This window comes from Tupaia chinensis, unplaced genomic scaffold (assembly GCF_000334495.1).
Source record: "Tupaia chinensis unplaced genomic scaffold, TupChi_1.0 Scaffold000320_2, whole genome shotgun sequence".
Lineage (NCBI taxonomy): Eukaryota > Metazoa > Chordata > Mammalia > Scandentia > Tupaiidae > Tupaia > Tupaia belangeri.
In genome coordinates, this window is record NW_006159814.1 from 203,327 (window position 1) to 222,686 (window position 19,360).

Below are 19,360 nucleotides of genomic sequence, written 5' to 3' on the forward strand. Positions count from 1 at the left end.
TCTTGGGATCTTGGGCACACACACACACGTGCCTGGTGTGAGTTTAAGCCACCGGGTCCGGGACTTGAACCGCGGTGAACTACATGGGAGTCCAGCAACATAGCCTTTACGCTAACTGCTGGTCCCAACCCCTTTCTGTTTAAGAAATCCTGTTCTCCCACCTTCTCTGATCTTAATTAATCTTCAAGGTCCAGCTCAGACTCTTGACTTCTCTAAGTTTTTTGAGTAATATAGTTACTTGATATAATTTATAGTTACTATATTACTTGATAACTGTATTAAATATATAGTACCTATGTTATAGTTACTATAATAACTATATTACTTGATAACTATACTGAATATTTTGTACCAAGCACTGTAGTCAGCTCATATATCACCTCATTTAATTCACATAGTAAGCTTGTTACTTAGACAGGTGGAAAGCGAGAATCTGAGCGTTATACTCTAAATGACAAAGATGTAACCTCTTCTCTGATTTACTTAGAGGTCTTCCTTAGCTTGCCTCCATCTCCATTTCCCCAAAAATGATTGACTTAGGCTGTTATGATATCACCTGGATCACTAGGCATACATATTCTTTAAACGTTGAGTCCAATTTCTACTTTCCCCCCTAAATAATGTATATAAATACATAGATTAATGATCTAAGATTGGTCTAGGTTTCACCTTTTATTTATTTTGCCAACCTTTGATGAAAACGTTAATAAACAATGAAAGGGACCAGAGTCAATAAGCATGAATAAATGAATGAACAGATTAAGAGTGAGCAAATGATTTAGAGGGTTTTTAAAAAGGCAAATTTTCTGCACATATGGAGAGTAATGCCTCAGGCAAATATCCACTATGTAACTGTTCCTGAATTCTTTAACATGTAAAAAAAAAAAAAGTTCAGTTTAGAATTATGGATAAATCCATCCCTATTTTTTTTTTTTAGAGAGAGATTTTTGCTTATCAAAAAGCAGCTCAGATCTTAGCACATCTGTGGTGCCTAATTTGCCTACTTTCTCTGGACACTGCTTTCCACTAATAGCATTAAGGATAGACAAGCACCACCAATAAAAATGCTGTGAGATCACACAAATGTGAGTCATAGATATAATTTTAGAACTTTTACTGGTTATATGAAAAAAGTTTTAAAGAGGTAAATTAATTTAACAGTGTGTTCAATTTTTTTTTTTGGAGAGGTTTTTTTTTGCTATAGGGCGCGTGCACTTGCCAGAGAGAGAGAGACAGAGACAGAAAGCGAGAAATCACCCCCCAGGGGGGATGGCCACGCCACAATCCCTCTTCCTCCATCCTCCTCTCGGGATTTTGGGCACGCATGCACATGCGCCCAGCATGAGTTTTAAGCCATTGGGTCCGGGACTTGAACGGTGGTTGACTATATGGGAGTCCAGCGACATAGCCATTATGCCAACTGCTGGCCCCAATCCATCCCTATTTTTAAGCTTGGCACTTAGAAATGACATACAGAATAAGGGTCTCTCCTGTTTCAAGTGGAGACCTAGTCCAGTGATTCTTACTTTGTTGTGTCCTTTGTTACCAATGAGCTATAGTCTTACCAAGGAGAAATTGTATCCTTAACTGTCAGTTATAATATGTAACAACCATTAAGTGGTGGTTAATTTTTTTCTGTTCCATTCCACTGTCACTATCTTAGCCCAGGTGCTCTTTGTACTAGGAATATAATTACTAAATTCTTTTCTTGCACACTTGCCTCTATGCCCCATCCCCTGAATCCATTTTATATTTATTGCTGGCCTGGTGATGCTATCTAATGCATTACCACCTAGCTCAAAACATTTTCCATCAGAAAATGCTTGAAATGTAACATTTTGCTACTTAGTTTTTCCCTGTTGTTACAATATTTCTTAATTTATTTCATACTAATGATTTGAGGATTTGTCAAAAATATATTAATAAATGATCAGCTACACCTGAATCAAAATTTCTACAGAAGTGCCTGGGAAGAGCTACTTAACAAACACCTGGGTGATTTTTATGATTAGGAACATGTGGTCGGTGTACCAGAAGTATTAGCATTACTGAGAACATGTAGGTGTTGGGGCTGGCAGGTGACATGGTAGTTAATGCACTGGACTCTCACATGACTGACTGTGTTTCAAGTCCTGGACCTGGCAGGTTGCTTCTTTCTCTCTGGTGAATGTACATGCCTTAGAGCAAATTAAAATAATAATAGGGGTAGCAGGTGGTGTGGTGGTTAGGGCACTGAACTCCCACATGGCTGTGGTTCAAGTTCCAGACCTGACAGCTTGCTCTCTCCCTTTTTCTCTTTCTCTCTCTCTCTCTCTGATGAATGTATGTGCTCTGTAGCAAATTTAAAAATAATAATGATAAATAAAATAAATAAAAATTATTTAAAACATTTAAAAAACCATTAAAATAATAATAAATAAGATCAAATAATTCTCTTTTTTCTTGAGAGATTTTTGCTATAGGGCACATACAGTCCCTGAAGAAACAGAGAGACAGACAGAGACAGAAAGCAAGAAATCACCTTCTAGGGGGATGACTATACTGCAATCCCTTCTCCTCCGTTATTCTCTTGGGATTTTGGGCACACATGCACACATGCCCATAGTGTTTCAGGCCACTGGGGCCAGGACTCAAACTGCAGGTGACCATGTGGGAGTTCAGTGCTTTAATCACTATGCCACCTGCTGGCCCCAACAAATAATTCTTTAAAAAATTTTAGGCGTTTGCATCCCACACTAGATCCCATGATCAGAAACTGTGAGTGGAACCCAGAAACCTATGATTTAACAATCCTTCCAGGTGATTCTGACGTATGCCAAAGTTTGAATATCACTGCACTAACCAGAAACAATGCCGTATGGCAGTGTTTTCAAACATGGCTGCTCACTATAATCTGTGAAGGCACTTTAAAAAAAATACAGGTGCTGGGACCAGCAGTTGGTGTAATGGCTATGTCGCTGGACTCCTATGTAGTCGACCATGGTTCAAGTCCCGAACCTGGTGGCTTAAACTCATACAGGGCACATGTACTTGTGTGCCTAAGATCCTGAGAGGAGAAGGGATTGCGGCGTGGCTGTCCCTCCTGGGGGGTGATTTCTCGCTTTCTGTTTCTGTCTTTCTGGCAAGCGCACATGCCCTAAAAATCTAAAAATGAATACATTTTTAAAACATTAAAAAAAATACTGGTGCCTGACCCTTACCCACAAATACTGATTTAATTGATCTGAGGTGCAACTAACATTTGACTAGGATGTCAAGAATGCCAGGGCTGATATAGGATATCACCTGCTATTCATAACTCATTTCACAATTTAAAAAAGAGTTTCTTTCTTGTTTTCTTCAGGGAGAGAGGCAGAGAGAGAGAGAGAGAGAGAGAGAGAGAAAGAGAGAGAGAGAGAGAGAGACGACAGACAGCATCCCCAATAGGCTCTTCATGTACAACCCACTCCTAGCTTCGGCCAGATCTGGATCATGGGCACACATGGGGTCTCCAATGTGAATCAGGAACCTTCCCATGTGGGTCAGCCTCACAGTGTTTCACTTTAATATTGCACCACCATTCAATCATTGAATTTTGTATTTATATATACTTATTGATTAGATTTGTAAGCAAAAGTGACATGTTTGTGCTATTAGAATATCATTATTTACCTGAGGCTTTCTGTAAAATTTGAATGTAAGAATCTGTCACTAACAGATTAAAAATCACAGGCCTATAGACCCAAGTCTAAACTGTTAGTCTTGCATTCAAAACATAAGTTTACTGCCTCTCATTAATACCCCATGGGAGCTCTACTCTCTAGTTATAATTTCTGCTCTTAGGAAGGGAAAAGAATACCAAACAGATCTCACATGACCTACCTCTTATTTCCAGCACGCTGCTGATCTTAGCAATCACTAATTCCTTTATTCCTTTTTTTTTTTTTTTTTTGGAGAGGTTTTTGCTATAGGGCACGTGCGCTCGCCAGAGAGACAGAGAGAAACATAGAGACAGAAAGCGAGAAATCACCCCCCAGAGGGGATGGTCACGCCGCAATCCCTTCTCCTCCATTCTCCTCTTGGGAACGCACGCACACGCGCCCGGCGTGAGTTTTAAGCCACCGGGTCCAGGACTTGTACCGCGGTTGACCACGTGGGAGTCCAGCGACACAGCCATTACGCTAACTGCTGGTTCCTGAGCAATCACTAATTCTTTGGGTTCTGTATTGCATTATAAAGTGAGAGCTAGAACAAAATTATCTCTAAGGCCCCTCTGCCATTTATTCCAACAATAGCTATGTCAAAAGCTCTTTCGGGGGTATTTCTATTACCATACCAAAGGTACCGAACTCATAACCTATTTATCCTAGACAATATCTTATTATTCAGTCCCTAGTTTCTAGTTTTTGGGTTATTTGCTCAAAAATAGCTCTCTTCTGACCTCTACTGGTATGACAGCAGACAATGTTTCATTAATAATGCTTAAGTGATGCCAAAGAACTCAAGCGTAAGGACACATTATTTTTTTAAGAGACCATTCTAATAGTATCAACTTAAAAGAAAAAAAAAAGAAAAAAAAAGACTTTGAGATGTTCCTTTAACTGCAAGGTATGTTAAGAACAGATAGGTAGATGGTAAATTCTGAGATACAATTCAAACAGTTATTTTTTTAAAGTGGCATTTTTTCAAAATTAAAATTCATGCTTGTTAAAATGCTAGAGGGGGTTGGCTGTGTTTTGCTATAGCAGATAGGCATGTACAGAGGAAGCCAGATCCCACATGGCTGACCAGGGTCTGTGTCCCAGTCCTACTGGTTTGAAAAAACGCACTTGAGTGTGAACATGTGCTTAGGTCCCTGATGGCGATGGAGAACTGGGGATAAAAGGATTGTGGCATGATCAGGCTCTGTTGCAGGGTGCTTTCTCTCTCCTGTATGCATGCATGTGGATGAGAACACTCTGGCAGAAAGAAGGCAATTGTGCTAGGGATAAGCCCAGCCACAGTAGCACAGTTGGTAGACACCACTGTGTGAGACTTGAACTATACGGTAGTCTGAATTCAGATCCCGGATCATCATGAACATGCTGGGTGCACCCATGAATCCTGGCTGCCTGGAAGGCTGAAAGAAGAGATTATGGTGTGGTGAGACCCTGTCAAGAGTATCTATTTCTCTCTCATAAAAGAAATTAAAAGTTAAAAAAATAAATAACTAAAAAGAAAAAAAAAAAGATTCTCAGGTGTGTTTCTTTAAAAGCTTGTCCCTTTGGAGAAAATTGGTCAAACTTCATCCGATAGTTAATACTGTGCCTGGTAAAGTGTTTGATGTTTGTTAAATACATGAATTAGTCATTTGGCTAAATGTAACATCAAAATAACTGAATTATGAATTAAAGAGTCTTGGAAGGAATTTACAGTCTTTAGAAGTTCGTTCTTTTGGAGGGTGTAAGAATGCCCTGTATACATTTTTACACACATTGCTAGATGCAGTTTAAATTTAATTACTCGTGCACTGAACCTAGCAGCAGAAACCTTACCTGCTAAACTTTCGGAAAAACCTTTCATAGCCTGAGAGATTCTAAGGAATAATCTTCTGCTTCATTTGGCTTTTCTCTCAAGGTAATATATTATGTCTTCAAAATAATTAACCCATGACTAATTCAAGCTGTAGCTTTTGACAATCTCAGGTTAAAATCTTTTTGAAGAAAAGTGAGAGACTGCAGTCATACAGCTACTTTGCATTCAAATGCATCTAACTTAGGTGTTTTTATTTCATTACTCCATTTTGGAAAGAAGAAAGGTAGAGTTGGTCAATAGATAAAAAGAGGCCTTAGTTCAGCCAGCCTTAAAGGGTGACTAAAAAAAAGAAAAATGTTAATTACTAATGGATTGGATAGCTGTCAAACCATTTTAGGTAGACAATCTCTTCCTCTCTGCTTAAGCTTAGTTTTCAAGATTTTATTACATTTTATAATTTATTTACATTTAATTGTACATTTTTGTGGGAGTACAATTTGGTTTTTCAAAGCATGCATGCAATGTGTGATAATAAAATCAAGGATATTACCATATTCATCATCTTCAACCAATATTATGCTGTGCACTTTTTAAAAATAATTATTTATTAAATGTTATTTATTAGTTCATTTATTTTTAATTTGTCAAAGAGAGAAAGAGGGGAAGTGAGAAAGCAAGCCACCAGGTACAGAACTTGAACTGTGGTCAGCCATGTGGGAGTGTCCAGTACCTTAGCCACCATGCCACCTGCTGGTTCCCTATGCTGTGCACTTTTTGTTATAGTTTAACACACACACAGAAATTTGGATGGCTCTCCCCCCTTTTTATTTCAATGTTATGTATACTGTTCCACAATGTATTCGCCTTGTTGATGTGTATTCTTTTGTCTGTTCAATATTTTTCCCTGAACTCCTCCCCTCACTCACTCCCATGCAGTCTGTAGTGTCTGTCCTTTTTATTTCCATGTTTTTCAATTTCTGACATTGAGTGTAGATATTAGGCATATATTAAATGGGGACATACTGTTTTTCTTTCATAGTCTGCTTTATTTCACCTAGCAGTAAATTTTCTAGATTCATCCATTTTATATCAAGTGACAAGAGCTCACCATTCTTTATAGCTATGTAGTATTCCACTGTGTATATGTGCCATATTTTCTTAATTCGGTTATCAGTTGTTGAGTACTTAGGTTGATGCCATGTCTTAGCTACTACGGATAAAGATGCAATAAACATGGATGTGCAAGTGTCTCTCTGACAGTGATTTCCTGTCCTTTGGGCAAATATTGAGGAATGAGATTACTGGGTCATATGGTGGTTCTATTTATAAATTTCTGAGGAACCTCCATATTTTCCACAGTGGCCTAGTTTACATTCCCACCAACATTGCACAAGAGCTCCCTTTTCTCCGCAACCTCACTAGCACTTATTATTTATTTAAATTTTGATCCTAGCCATTCTGACTGGGGTTAGGTGATACCTCATTGTGGCTCTGATTTACATTCCCTTATAAGAGCTGTTGAACATTTTCCCATGTATTTTTGGCCATACATGCATCTTCCTTTGAGAATTGTCTGTTCAGATTGATTATTTTCAAATTGGATTTTTATTTTTTGGGGTGAGTTGCTTTAGTTTCTTATATATTCTGGCTATCAATCCCTTATTTGAAGTTTAGTTTGCAAATATTTCCTCTCATTCTGTGTATTGTCTCTTTTATTGTTTCCTTTGCTGTGCAGAAGCTTTATAGCTGAATATAATCCGATTTGTCTATTTTCTTTTAATTTATTTAATTTGTCCAGAGAGAGAGAGAGCAAGAGAGAGAGAGAGTGAGAGAAGGTGAGAAAGCAAGCCACAAGGTCTGGACTTGAATTGTGGTGGACCATGTGGCAGTCCAGTGCCCTTAACCACCATGCCACCTGCTGACTCCCCATTTGTCTATTTTTGAAGTTGTTGCTCATGCTTAGGGGGTCTTAGTTAAGAAATCTGTGGGGCCAGCAGATGGCATAGTGGTTAAAGCACTGAACTCTCACACGGACAACCATGGTACTAGTGCCAGATTCAGTGGCTTGAAACTCACGCCAGATTTGTGTGTGTACACATGCCCCAAATCCTGAGAATGGAGAAAGGATTGCAGTGTGGCCACCTCCCCTGAGGGGGTGATTCTTGGTTTCCTTTTTTCTCTCCAGAGAGCACACACACCCTATTCATGCCCTATAGTAAAAAAATCTCTCTCGGGAACCAGCAGTTAGCGTAATGGCTATGTCGCTGGACTCCCACGTAGTCGACCGCGATTCGTGTGCCGGACCCGGTGACTTAAAACTCACGCTGGGCGTGTGTGCGTGCGTGCCCATGATCCTGAGAGGAGAATGGAAGCGAAGGGCTTGGGGCGTGACCATCCCCCCTGGGGGGTGATTTCTCGCTTTCTGTCTCTGTGTCTCTCTCTGTCTGTCTGGCGAGCGCACGCGCCCTATAGCGAAAATCAAAAAAAAAAGAAAAAAAAATCTCTCTCTCAAAAAAAAAAATCTTTTGTCTACTTCAATGTCTTCATGTTTCCCCTGTGTTTTATATTTTGAACTTTGCATTTAAATCTAATCCTTTTTTAAAAATTTCTGTTAATAATGAGAGACAGGGGCCTAGTTTGATTTTTCTGCAAGTGAATATCCTGTTTTCTCCAGCACCATTTGTGGAAAAGACCTATTTCCTCCACTGAATTATGTTATGCCCTTTTTCAAAAATTGGTTGGCTGTAAGGTTTTGGGTGTTTAGTTGGATTCTCTATTCTGTTCCATTGGTCTATGGTCTACTTATGTATCAGTACCATGCTGTTTTGATAATTACAGCTTTGTAAAACAGCCACTACTTCTCACTTAACCTACTTGTTTAACAACTGCTCAGACTTATGACCAGTTTAGTGCAGAGAATCCCTTGTCTTTGTCTTGTTCTAGCAGTTGTAGCATTCACTATGTGAAGCGTTTATAATCATGCAAGACTACATTTTGTTTTTATATCTGTACTTTATTGTGCACCCCGAGAAGTATTCAGAATAAATAATAATTATGCTAGAATTTTCTTATTGTGTTGTGGTGTATCTTGTTACTTTCTGGTGCTTTTCTAATGTATGCTTTTAGTATGGGTATAATTATATTTTTCTAGTGTGATTTCACGTATCTATTGAAAAATACATACCCTATGGCACCACAGCACACAAGATATCCTTTAAGCTCCTTGCTTATTGACTAATTTGCTTAACAATCTAGTTTCAGAAACGGAACTCTGCTGTTAAGTGAAGAGCGCCTATGTATTTTGAGGTTGGGTAGTGAGATGTCTTCAACTTTATTCTTTTTCACAGTATGGCCCTGGCAAAACAGGGTGTATGATGATTCCAGACAAATTTTGATTGTTTTTCTATCGCTAGTAATTTGATAGGGATGCACTGGATGTATAAATTAATTTGGTTAGCATTGATATTTTAAAAAATACTTTTTCTGCATCAATTGATGTGATCATATGGTTTTTATCTTTCTTTCTGTTAATGTGATATATTACATTTATTGTTTTGCATAGGCTGAACCATCCTTATATCACTTTATCCCACGTAGGGATAAAGTCTACTTGGTCACCATGTATAATATTTTTAATGTGCTATTGGATTCAATTTTGTTGAGGATTTTTTTTTTTTTTTTTTGCATCTATATTCATCAGGAATACTGGCCTGTAGTTTTCTTTTTGTTGTGGCCTTGTGCTTTAGTTATCCAAACTCATAAGTCTGGGAGGAGTCCTTCCATTTCAACCTTTAGAAACTGTTAGAAGAAGATTGGTATTAATTTTTCTTTAAAAGTTTTATAGAATTCAGAAGTGAAGCAATTGGGACATGGGCTTTTCTTTGTAGGGACTTACTAACTTAACCTCATTCTTGTAATAGGACCATTTTGACTTTTCTATTTCTTCCTGGTTCAATATATATATATATATATATTTAGCCTATGTCCAGAAATTTGCCCACCTTTTTCTAGGCTTTTCAATTTGTTGGCATATAGTTCCTTGTAGTATTCTCTAATGATCTTTTGTATTTCTGTGATGTGTGGTAATATTGCTTTTCCAGTCTTATTTATCTGGTTATTTTCTCTATTTTTCTATGTCTTGCTAACAGTTTGTCAATTCTAGTTATTCTCTTAAAAACCCAGACTTTTGTCTCACTGATTTTTTTTTTGTATTGTACCTTTATTGTATTTCACTTATTTGTGCTCTAATTTCTATTTCTCTATTTCTTTGTTGTTGTTGTTTCTGCTTTCCAGTTCTTTGAGATGCATTATATGCTACTTACTTGCCATCTTTCTACTTTTTTCTTGTGAGTACCAATTGCTATAAACTTCCTTCTTAGAGCTGGTTTCATTATATCCCAAAGATTTTGCAGAACTGTATATATATATTTTCTATTATTTTCCTCAACAAATTTAAAAATTCCATTCTTTTCTTCAGCAGCTTCAAAGTAAACTAGGAGTGAATTGTTACTTTCCATGTATTTGGGTATTTTTTAAAGCTCTTCTGATTTAATTCCATTGTGGTCAGAAAAGATGCTAGATATGATTTCTATGCTTTTTAACTTGTAAAGTCTTATTTTGTGCACTAGCATGAATGTGCACCAAATTTTTGAAATCTTTGAAAATGTTCCATGTGAGACTGAGAAAAATATTTCATAGTTGTTGGGTAAAATGTTCTATAAATGTGTGTCATGTCCATTTGGCTTATAAAAAATATGGAATACTTCACAAATTTGTATGCTATCCTTGTGTAAGGGCCATGCTAATCTTCTCTGTAGTGTTCCGATTTTAGTAGGTATGTTGTTGAACTGAGGAGTAGGCTGCTTTTTAAAAAGCAAAAATCCATTAGAGTCTCAAAGCTTATAGCCCTCACCACATACCCTTTGGTACCCTGTTCAAATCCAGGCATCTCTCATCTCTCATTATCTGCTCTTTAGAAGCACTATACAGCAATGGATAGGTGTTCTGATTCTGCAATTAGGTTATCATGGGTTCAGATTTCATTCTCTACCAATTATTAGAGGTGGTCATGTGACAAGTCTGGCCACTGAGAAGGAGGGAAAGTTACTGGGTATAGCTTTCTGAAAAATTTTTGTAAAGGGGAAAAAACAAATGAGATGTTTTGTTCTTTTCCTTTCTTTTTGTGTAGAATACAAACATAATGTTATAACATTATGGTGGTATAACTATTTTATAGCCACAAGAAAGAGAAAACTAGTAGAAATTTGGATCACTGTGGACATTACAGGGCAGCACTAGCAGTTTTGGACTGCTGATTTCTAGACTTTTTAAAGTGAAAAAAATAAAGCCAGTCATTTGTTGTTTAATCTGCCTTTGGATCCATTTTTGGTAGTGTAACATTATTATTATGTGATATATGAAGTCATAAGATTATTTGAGGCTCAGAAGAGAGAAATCTATGTGAAGAGCAGAACACAGTGCCTGGCAGGGGGTCAACAACCAATACATGGTTGCTGTTATTTTGGGGAAGATTAGCCGACTGCCAGCATAGAACAAAAAAGCTAAACCCAGGATAAGCAATTTGGGAAGGGAAGAACAATGCTGAACAGAAGCAATGGCAGAGCTGTAAATAATTCAGAATCATATTCTGAGCCAAGCAGTGTACATAAGTGGTCTGACATATAGCAGATACTCAACTTACTATATGTAAACTCTTTTCCTTACTCTATCTGTGAGAAAACAAAGTGATGCCATTTATTCACATGAAACCTTTATCAACAGGATGACCAGACTAAGCAAGAAACTTCAGGAACTCTGAAAAGTAAAGATTGTAAGATGATTTAGATTTTAGCGAGGGATTCCATTCAGTGTCTCTTGTATTTCTACTTACATAATAGAGTCAAGATATGACTAAAAGTAATATACAAAGACACTGATAAACAAAATGCTACTAGAAAAAAGTTGACATTGCTGTGGTCTGGTATCTTATTGACTCAGATACCAGGCCCTAGAAGAATAAAAAGTTAATAAATAGAGGTATCTATTTTGAGAGCAAATTAGAAATTTATAACATTGGTCAATCCAGAGAAATAATACAACTGAGCCTGAACATAAATCTAGAAATGAACTTAGCAAATTCAGCTTGAAAACTGCACCAGAAAAAAAAAGTATGATGAAAAGAAAACATGTGAAAGCTGGAATATTATGATCAGGTAACAATGAGATTAATTTATAACACATGGGAAAGGAAAAGAGGTTGATTATTTGTGGTCACTTCAAAAGGAACTTATTAAAAGTAGTACCTCATTTCTATTGAACAAAATTATGAAACTTCAGAAATAAAAGGCAATTAAAATTTAGTCTTAAAAAAAAAAAAGAACTAAATGTCAGATACTAGGATGACCTACAGAAGAGTAATTGATTAAGAGAACACAGTGCCTGGCAGAGGGTCAACAACCAATACACAGTTGCTGTTATTTTGGGGAAGATTAGCCGACTGCCAGCATAGAACAAAAAAGCTAAACACATTATCTGTAGAAATCTGTAATGATTAATGTGAAGTCACTGCTGAATATAAATACCAAGAAAAGTAAAAAAGAAAGTCTAGAGTGAAACAAAAAAGGTCTGAAAGGCAACAAATCACAGACTACAATTATCTTATTTGAAAAATTATAATTGGCTATTAACAAAGTAAATAAACAACTCTTACATCAGAGTGCAAAATGAAAGCACCTTATTGTTTTAAAGGTGCAAAAGCAAGAAAATGTAACATAAACAGATCCGTGTTTTAAATATATCCTTGTGTGGTGGGTAAATGTCATTTAAAAACATTCTCAATAGAAAACTGATTTATAAATCAATTTATAAATCAATTTATAGAAGATCCAAAAAAATCAATGTTTAATACCAACTTTAACTATAAATAACTAAAAAGGAAAAAAAAAACTGTCCTCTATACTTTTGTTTTGCTTCAACATCTATATCTTCTGTTCCTTGCCTTTTGGAGAAAACATTGCATTGTAAGGCTGCCGTCTTTTTGGACGAGGACAAGGGTCAAGATCTTCCTTAATGTAACCTAAAAGTAAATTATAAATTTAGAAAACTGTATTTGCAGCATACATTTCTTTCAGCATATACCCAGTGAACATTTATTTTATTTAATACCTTGTAAGTTTACACTATTCTTCTGATTATTAGCTATGTGATATTGATCAATGATTTCATTACTTAGCATTAGTTTTCTCATTTATACTAAAAATAATAGTAGCAAGCATTTATCAACTGCTCTGTTTCAGATAACTCATATTTCTTTTGACTAGCTTCCATTACACCTATTTCACAGAATTGGGACCAAGAGAAGTTAAGTAACTTGTTTAAATTCACAAAGCTAGAAAGTGGAAGAGCTGGGATCCTGCTCAATTCTAATTCCAGAATCAGAGTTCTTAAGCACTTTCCTATTCTGACTCCCACAGGTTGCAGATGAGAACAAAATGCATAGCATGATCTAACATGACAGATCTCAGGTGCTTATCAAAAACACTTTTTGCTGTGGCTATTTTATTAGATGATGCCCCTATATGCTTCAGTCTATTAGATCCTCAAGTATTTCCAACCATGTAATTCTCAGGGGAGAATTCTATTCTGCCACACCCCTAGGCCATATTATAACAGATGGGGGAGGGGGAGAAACAAAGTCTCTATCCAGATTGACTCTATTTCCTAACTGGGCAGAGAAATATCTTATCAAGGGGACCTAATCTGGCTTGTTAGTGGGGAAAGTGGAAATAATGATAATAGCAGTAATAGCTGTCAGAGATACTGCATCTTTTGGCAAACATATCTTATAATTAAATACCAGGAGCTCTCTAAAAAATGAGTATGGTTCCCTCTCATTGTTAATCATATAGCTAGACCATCAAAACTCTTTGGAAAGTTGTTGTAAGATGGCAAGGCTGAACTAAAATTCTAGGTGGTAATCTTATGGTTTTATATTTACTCAATGCTACTATGGATTGAGTATTCCTTTACTGAAATGCTTGAGACCTTCTGAAGTATTTTGAATTTTGGAGTTTTTTTTAGATTTTGGGATATTTACATACACATAGTGAGATATCTGGGGGATGGGACCAAGTCTAAACATGAAAGTCATTTATGTTTCACATACACCTTCATAGCCTGAAGGTATTTTATACAATATTTTTGCAATGCAGCATTTTCATTGCAACTCATTCTATGAAGTCAGGTGTGAAATATTCCATTTGTGATGAATGTCAGTTTGAGCACTTGAATTTTGGAGCATTTCAGATTTTGAAATCTGAAAATTTTCAGATTTTTATATTAGGGTTGTTCATTCTATAGTTTTTTGGGGGTATATAGTTTAGATGCTTACACTTACAAATAAAGACTAAGACCCAAAAGCTAATTAATTAAATCTGTCATAAACCTAAAAGTAAAATTACAGATATTCTGCACACTATTATATTTTTCAGATGCATCTCAGATGTATCACATTTTCATAACACTTAGCATTTTAAACAAGATAAGAGTCTATAACCAAGTAGTCTTCAGATTATGGAGAAAACGGTAAAAACTTTGAGCTCAGATAAGCCCTTGGTTAGTTAGTATACGATCTGTATTTTACGTTTTTTTTTTTTTTTTTAAACAGTTTCATGGAGGTATACCCTGCATACAATAAACTGTAGATATTTAAAATTAATATTATCTCTTATGTTTTAGAATGACTTTGAATTAAAATTCTTCATAAAACACAGAACATGTTCTTTTATTAAAAAGAATGTCTGACTGAATGTCTGTACCAACATTCCTTTAATAGCAAATGAGTTTTGAGCTGTATGTGCCAAAAAAAAGTCCAAGAATGCAGTAATGTAGGAAGTAAAATCTTGAATTAAAGAAGTCCTTTCATAGGGACTAGCTATTTGATGCTTTTATTTGTTCCTCTGGAATGGTATTTTCATAACAAAGGGTTTGTGAGACAAATGAACACTATTTGACTTAATAGCTAGTTCTTTTAAGGTTGAGAGGACTCTATGGCATTTCATATCTGATGGTGTTACCTGCATGTCAACAATTTTACATGCAAACATCTTATTATTCAGATTTTTTTAAAAATGGATTTTTAAAAGAATCTTTTTTAAATTCATTTACTTATTATTACTTCAATTCTGCTATAGGGCACATGCACTTATCCGAACGAGAAAGAGAGAGTGTGGGGGACAGTGAGAAAGCAAGCTGCCAAGTCTGGGACTTGAACTGCAGCAGCCATGTGGAAGTCCAGTGGCTTTATGACCATGCCACCTGCTGAATCCCAGATATGGTTTTTCAACATCTAGAATTTCTGGGTAAGTGAGGTCTGAAAATCCCAAACTCATAGTAGTAAATTTAAAAAAGATGTTCTCTTTTTAACAATATGCCTTTGCTGGTAATGTCTATAAAGTCATTCAGATGAAATAAATAACTTTCTGAAATTTGAATGATAATACATACATGATCATAAATTAAGTTACTAGAAGAGTTGAAGATAAGCCTTTTATCTTTAGGAATCTGTTTTTTTTTTTTTTTTTTTGAGAGGTTTTTGCTATAGGGCGTGTGCGCTCGCCAGATAGAGACAGACAGAGAGACAGAAAGCGAGAAATCACCCCCCAGGGGGGATGGCCACGCACAATCCCTTCTTCTCCATTCTCCTCTCGGGATCTTGGGCATGCACGCACACACACCTGGTGTGAGTTTTAAGCCACCGGGTCCGGGACGTGAACCGCGGTCGACTACATGGGAGTCCCGCAACATAGCCATTATGCTAACTGCTGGTCCCAGGAATCTGTTTATATGTCACAAAAGTAGCACCCAACTTGCAGCAGAAGGTAAAGAGAACCATGAAGAAAAGAGTTACTGTTCAGACTTGGGTGCATATGGCATAAAAAACATTTTGCAATATTACAGTTTCTGCTCTCACCTCTTTCCATACAAGTCTGAGTGGAGGGAAAACCAACTTCCCAGAAATTCTCTGGTGTGTTGGGTGGGATGTAGCGGAATCTGTGTCTTGAGCGGGAAGCCAACTTCTTTTCTCTTTCTTCTACTGGCAGATCTGCATAATACTAATAATAAAATCTGTTAATTTACTCACTTTGGAATAATAAATGGAGTATTATGCTTATTCATTATAAATTAGAAGCTAAAAAGCCACTTACTAAAATATTCAGTATTCTAAGGCAACTTGATAGTTATTGATAATATTAGTAATTAACATTTACAGACAGTATTAATTACTTATTAATTGTAATCAGTACTGATGCTAGTCTGTGAAATAATTACTTTATAGATGAGAAAAGGTGCTTGTATCACAATGTAAATCAACACACTGCTTTCTTCATCAATAATGTCTTGCAATGAAAAAAATGCCAATGAAATTTACCATGTGCTTAATGACATAGCTGATTTTTGTACTGGTACAAACTCCTCATCTTTGTCAGACTGATAACAAAAATTGAGGTCTGTACATTTCTGAGTTGTAATTTGGATATAAAATGTGTGTTTCAAAGTTAAGTTTCCTATCTCCACAGCTTTTAAAAACAAAAATTTAGGTCCTGTTAAGTTGTATTTTTCAATTAAGATTAAGGGCACACTCTTTTTTACAATTGTAATCATAAAGAAGTTGAACTTAATGCAAGGTTAAAAACTATAAAAACTGTACAGGTTTTTAAGCTCTAAAGAAAAGCAGTAGTTTAAAGTTTAATAGAACACAGGGCTAACCTGGTGCAGCAGTTAGATGTTGTGTAAAAGAAGTCAGGTCGTGTGTGGCTGACTGGAGTTTGAATACAGACCCTGTTAGTTTCATGCTGAGTGCATGTGCATGTGCACAGCATCTTGACAGGATGGAAAAAAATGACCATGGCATGACAAGACCCTATGGGGGGAATGCTTTCTCTCTCTATGCTATGCATATATACTCTCTGGCATTTAAAAAAGCTAAACAGAACATAGATGATAGAATCACATATTCCAGTCAATTCTTTGACTTTACACTTGGAAAATTGATCAAAGTGATAATTTACCAATATTATCACCTACTGAAAATGAAAGTATTAGGACTAGAATTTAAGTCTGAAGTAAAGGTTTTTGGTATATTTTTATTTTATACAGATTAAAGGCTTTAGAGAATTGCTGAAACAATTTTTTGGGAGTATCTTTTTCATAATCTTCATTGCTATAAATATAAGCTTTTGTTAACTTAGTTTGGGTTTTGGGATGGGATAATTTTAGAGAACCGTGGTTTATTGGAACAAAAAATTGCTACCAAATTAAAACACACTTTGGAAATAATAGTAGGTTACTATAGCTGTAACACAGTGAACGAGAGGGAGAGTGATAGAGTATGAAATCAGAGAGGAAGGGTGTGAGTTTGTTGTCCTTGGTAGGTTAGGATACTTTTTCTTAGTCAGATGGGAAGACACTGAAGGATGTGGGACAGATGAGTAACATGTCCTAATTTTCATTCTAAAAAATCATTAGGAAAATAAGATCATTCATTGTGATGTTAATAATACACACACATTTAAAAAGTGAGGGCTGGCCCAAGGGTAAGGTGGCTAGATTCCCACATACATGACTGTATGGTTTGAGTAAGGGACCTGGTGGGTTGAGAAACACTTTGGGTGTATGTGCATGTGTGCCCAAAATCCCAAAAGGAGGAAGGAATGGGGAAGGGATTAACAGTGTGATCATTCTCCGCGATGGAGGATGCTTTCTCATTTCTTTGTCCTCTCTCTCTGTCCTTTTTTTCTCTTCCTGGTGAGTGCATAAGCCCTCAGGCAAATATGAAAACAAAACAAAACACACTGTGAAGAGACAAGAATGAAAAGAAAAGGAGAATAGAAACAGAGAGTAGGTGGGGGATTCTCTTCCATTTCCGCTCTGATTTACTGTGAACGTACAACTGCTCTAAAAAATAAAGTGTATGTTTGTGTATGTGAGAGAGAGAGAGATTGAGAGACAGACAGACACACAGACAAGGACAGCACTCAGAAGCAATCATAGTCCAGAAAAGATAAAATGGCATCTTTGTCTAGGGCATTAGTAGTGGAGGTAATAAGTGAATGGAAACAGAGTACGTTTTGAAGGCAGAATAGATGGGATTTGCTGACAGATCAGCTATTGAGATATGGGGAAAAAAGTAGCAGAAAATAACAGGATACATAGTTTAAACAACTGTAAGAATGGACATACAGGGGACTCAGCAGTGAGGTCTGGGAATTGAAGTACAGAAATTATATGCTTGTGTCTGAACATGTGAAATTTGAGATCAAATGTCCAATCATGTGCATTTATATTCCACATGTAATTAGGCAATGATATACATTTAGGAACTTAAGTACATGGAACTGGCACTTTCACTTCTAGGCATGAGGTAATCAAAGATTCACCCTTACCTTAAACAACTAGAAAAACTAAAGTGTACAAAATGATGGTTTTCAGAGATAGATAAAAGACAGCAAAGGAAAAAAGTGAGAAAGAAAGCAGGTTGAAAGTTTTTCTAGCACAAGAGCATTTTTACTCACTAGTACCTAGATCATAAAGGCTTATGGTTATAACTAAAAATTAGTGATTTACTTAGTGTAGTTCATGCTCTTTAGTTAAGAAATGTTATCATGAAAACTCATGATAAATACAGTTTTGCTTGTATCTAATAGTGATCCTAACTCATATTTCCACTACTAGTGTATAAGAGCATATTTTTATCAAATGCTTTCATGCATCACAATTTACTCACACTTTCACATGTAATTTTAATGTACTTGGTTATCAAATTTTCTTTTTCTAAAATTTGCCAGAGTTTGTGTGCTTGTCAGAGATAGGAAGAGGGAAAGTGAGAAAGCACTTCTCCATGTGGTACAGTCATTCTGCAATCTCTTCTTCCTTATCTTTCTCTCCTTTTGGGATTTTGGGGCCACACATATATGTGCCTGGTGTGTTTTCCAAGCCACTGGATCCAGGACTCTAACACTGGACTTGGCCATGTGGGATCCAGCTACCTTAATCACCATGCTACAGACTGGCCTGGTTATCAAATTTTCTAGCCCACAGTTGCTAAAAAAAATTTTTTTAAAGGGGAAGTAAACTATAGGGAGCAGACTTCTAACAGCTAATGAATAGCAAGGAAGAAACAAAAACAGAATTATTTCAAGAAAACACAAAACCTGCCTGAGACTAGAAAAGGACAATGAATACTATTACTTCAACATTCAAGGTAGCTGGGATCAGCAGTTGGTGTAATGGCTATGTCACTGGACTCCCATGTAGTCGACCATGGTTCGAGTCGCAAACTTGGTGGCTTAAACTCACACTGGGCGCATGTGTGTGCGTGCCCAAGATCCTGAGAGGAGAATGGAGGAGAAAGGATTGGGGCGTGGCCATCCCCCCTGGGGAGTGATTTCTCGCTTTCTGTCTCTCTGGCGAGCACACGCTCCCTGTAGCAAAAACCTCTCTTAACAATAACAACAACAAACTATCCAAGGCAGCCAATATGTAAAAGGAAAAATGTTAAGTGTTTGAAGGATGAAGTAAAGCTTATACATCGCATCTTAAGAAGGAAAATGGGGAGAAAATAGAGCTTATGGTGGTGGTATCAGTTATTTAAAATAACTTTCTTGAGAATGCTGGTGGAAGAAATAAATGTTACAGTAATGCTATATACTAAAATATTAAAGTTTTTCCAAAACAGTTTATGTAAAGGAGCCTTCGCTATAACACAGGGGGAAAAACTAATGAAATAAATATAGAAAAGAAAAATGGCATGAATATCTTAAACTGGTGATAAGAACTTTGGCTTAGACTCTAGATTTACTTCATCTAA

At 36.5% G+C, this 19,360-nt stretch overlaps 1 protein-coding gene and 1 non-coding gene across 2 annotated transcripts in view; both read right to left on the reverse strand.

The window, feature by feature from the left end:
• Positions 1-10,241: 10,241 nt before the first annotated feature.
• On the reverse strand, positions 10,242-10,343 carry LOC114008346 (U6 spliceosomal RNA). The gene has a single exon (XR_003549899.1). It is a non-coding gene; the product is annotated as a U6 spliceosomal RNA (small nuclear RNA).
• A 1,797-nt stretch (positions 10,344-12,140) lies between these two features.
• Positions 12,141-19,360, reverse strand: part of RBBP8 (RB binding protein 8, endonuclease) — an 89,031-nt gene continuing 81,811 nt past the window's right edge. Inside the window, 2 exon segments of the mRNA XM_014588986.2 lie at positions 12,141-12,568; positions 15,464-15,605. Coding sequence (XP_014444472.1) covers positions 12,471-12,568; positions 15,464-15,605 — 240 coding nt within the window. The 3' untranslated portion in view covers positions 12,141-12,470.